This window comes from Daktulosphaira vitifoliae, unplaced genomic scaffold, assembly GCF_025091365.1.
Source record: "Daktulosphaira vitifoliae isolate Bord-2020 unplaced genomic scaffold, ASM2509136v1 Scaffold_1180, whole genome shotgun sequence".
In the NCBI taxonomy this organism is placed as follows: Eukaryota; Metazoa; Arthropoda; class Insecta; order Hemiptera; family Phylloxeridae; genus Daktulosphaira; species Daktulosphaira vitifoliae.
This window is the reverse complement of record NW_026100740.1, coordinates 1-2,356: the sequence shown is the minus strand read 5'-3', so window position 1 is coordinate 2,356 and position 2,356 is coordinate 1. Positions and strand designations below refer to the sequence as shown.

The 2,356-nt window shown below is 22.9% G+C and overlaps 1 protein-coding gene across 1 annotated transcript; it reads left to right on the top strand.

Moving 5' to 3' along the window:
• Positions 1-313: 313 nt before the first annotated feature.
• Positions 314-1,862, top strand: LOC126909763 (uncharacterized; the record flags this gene model as incomplete). Its single annotated transcript, XM_050692193.1, has 2 exons — positions 314-688; positions 1,400-1,862. Coding segments are annotated over exons 1-2 (768 nt in total), but the record flags the coding sequence as incomplete, so codon positions are not given.
• Between the last annotated feature and the right edge of the window lie 494 nt (positions 1,863-2,356).

Here is a 2,356-nt window from a genome sequence, read left to right as displayed (position 1 = left end):
TCGCATCGAAGCTAAAACTCAAATGTTCACAAAATGCTTATTTCAATGTATATAACAAAGTAAAAACTGTTAGTAGTGAAATTTCGGTGATCGAATTTTATTGATCAGCACTAATATATATGCCAAAAAATTTCCCGATATAATAATAATGTATATACAAAAATTTAAATTTATTAAAGCACTGAAAAATATTTAAAATAATAGTTATATATTTATGCACGAATTCAAAAACACCTGAATAAATGTAACACTATTTATCAAATGTTAAAAACTAAAATAAAAAATATAATAGGTTGTAAAAGTACAACTTGTAAATACTTCTACATTAAGTTATAGTATAAGTAGCTCTTGAATATTAATATTTTATTTTAATAAGACAAAAAATGATTCTAATAAAAATTATATCATTAATAAACATTAATTTAACGCTTGGATTATCCTTTAATAATTTGCAGTGTAATTTTTCGAAGTATTGGTTAAATTACTTTAATCATAACAAACAATATTTAAATGAAATCAGTGAGAACATAGAATTGTATGACGTGCATAGTTTATGCAAATATGGCGACGCAATAAAAACTCATGGCGAACTCGTACTAGTAATGTTAGATGTTTTAAGGGAAGCTGATAAAAAATTATATTCGAAGGAATTGATGTCATTAAATTTATACTTAAATAACGTATCCGAGTATGTATATTTTTATGCTAGTAATAATAACGGAATATATAATATGTCTGATCAAATTTTAAGTATTCTTAAAGGTTACATGATATTTCATGATTACTTCTCAGATCAGTTTGAGAATATTTTATTATCTAAATGGTGCCAAAGTGTGATATATGACGAATCATTTATTTATTGTCCTGATTACAACGAATCAGGAGAATATACTCCCGAGAATTTTCAATATGTCGCAAAAAAACTTAAAAACCGATTATTACAAATTGATAAGGAACTAAACGAAAACGACGATAATTTTATAAATTTAAAATTTAGTAGTGTGTATAATATTTTTCAAAAAGCTTTTAAAAGGTCTAAATACTGGGAATTTTTACCGAAAAATATAGTATTTTATGACTTTATGATGAGTAATCGCAAAATTCCCGAAATAGATATAATAATAAGTTCTCAAGATAAACAATATCCAATGTTAATAAATGGAAGAAAAAAATATGTTTTAGATATGATCCGATTTGCACGACTTTCCATAACTTGCCCTGGTAATAGTCGTTTGACCCTTTTTGATATTTTTAGATTTGTCAAATATACATGTTACAGAAAAGAAATACGAATATTTCATACACTAATACTAACTGCAACATTTCGTCCTATTGCTTTACTTTTAAGACTCTTTACCTTAACTCTTAGTTCATCAACTTATGTTTATGATTTTGATAGTGACCAAGAAGAATCGTCGAAATTCTATGAAAATATTATTTCTGTTGGTAAAATAATAATTGAATGTTTTCAAAATTTTGTCAATATGAACCTCTTTGGTGACGGTCCAACAAATTTTTTTTTTACATTATCAAAAAAAACATCGACATGCCTTAGTCATTTTATTCACAAAAATAAAACAGATCTTACATTATCATCTATCGATTTCAAAAATTCATTAGAATCATTTTTTTATAATAACAAAATTGAAATGTATGTGTTAAATGCATACTTCGAAAAGAATTTTATTGATGATTGCTTTAATAAATTGGTTGTGAATCTGCAAGAAGTACAAGAATATCTAACAGAATTAGAAAAACATAAAAAATTGTTTGAAGTCACCAAAAATACATTTAATATTACTCATATATTAAATGTAGAACATACATTTATTTTTAATACACGTATAATAGGTAAGTTTTTAGTAAATATTAGTTTTAAGTTAATTTAATTATTATAAAACATAGTATGAAAATTTTAGAAAATTTAATTTTAGTGACACTTTTTAAGAATTTTAACATTTTATTACTTACATATTCATATTAATTTCCAACAGAATAAAAAAATGATGTGGAGTTCTTTGTCATTAAAAATACTTTTAATATTAATCATAAGTTAGATATACAATAAACGTATATTTCGTATATTTATAAACGCATATAAAAATAATTGGCAGGTTTTATTATTAGTTTAATTTAATTATTTATAAACATTGTGTTGAAAATTTAAAAAAAATTAATTTAGCGGACTCTTTTGAGAAATCACTGAATATATTTATTTTCTTAAAATATTGTATTATTTACCTTAAAATTTAATTTTAAATAACTATGTAATTGATTATTTAGAACTAATAGCAAATATTAATAAATATTTATCAAAAAATAAATAAATAATGAAACAATTACTGGTCAACCTACT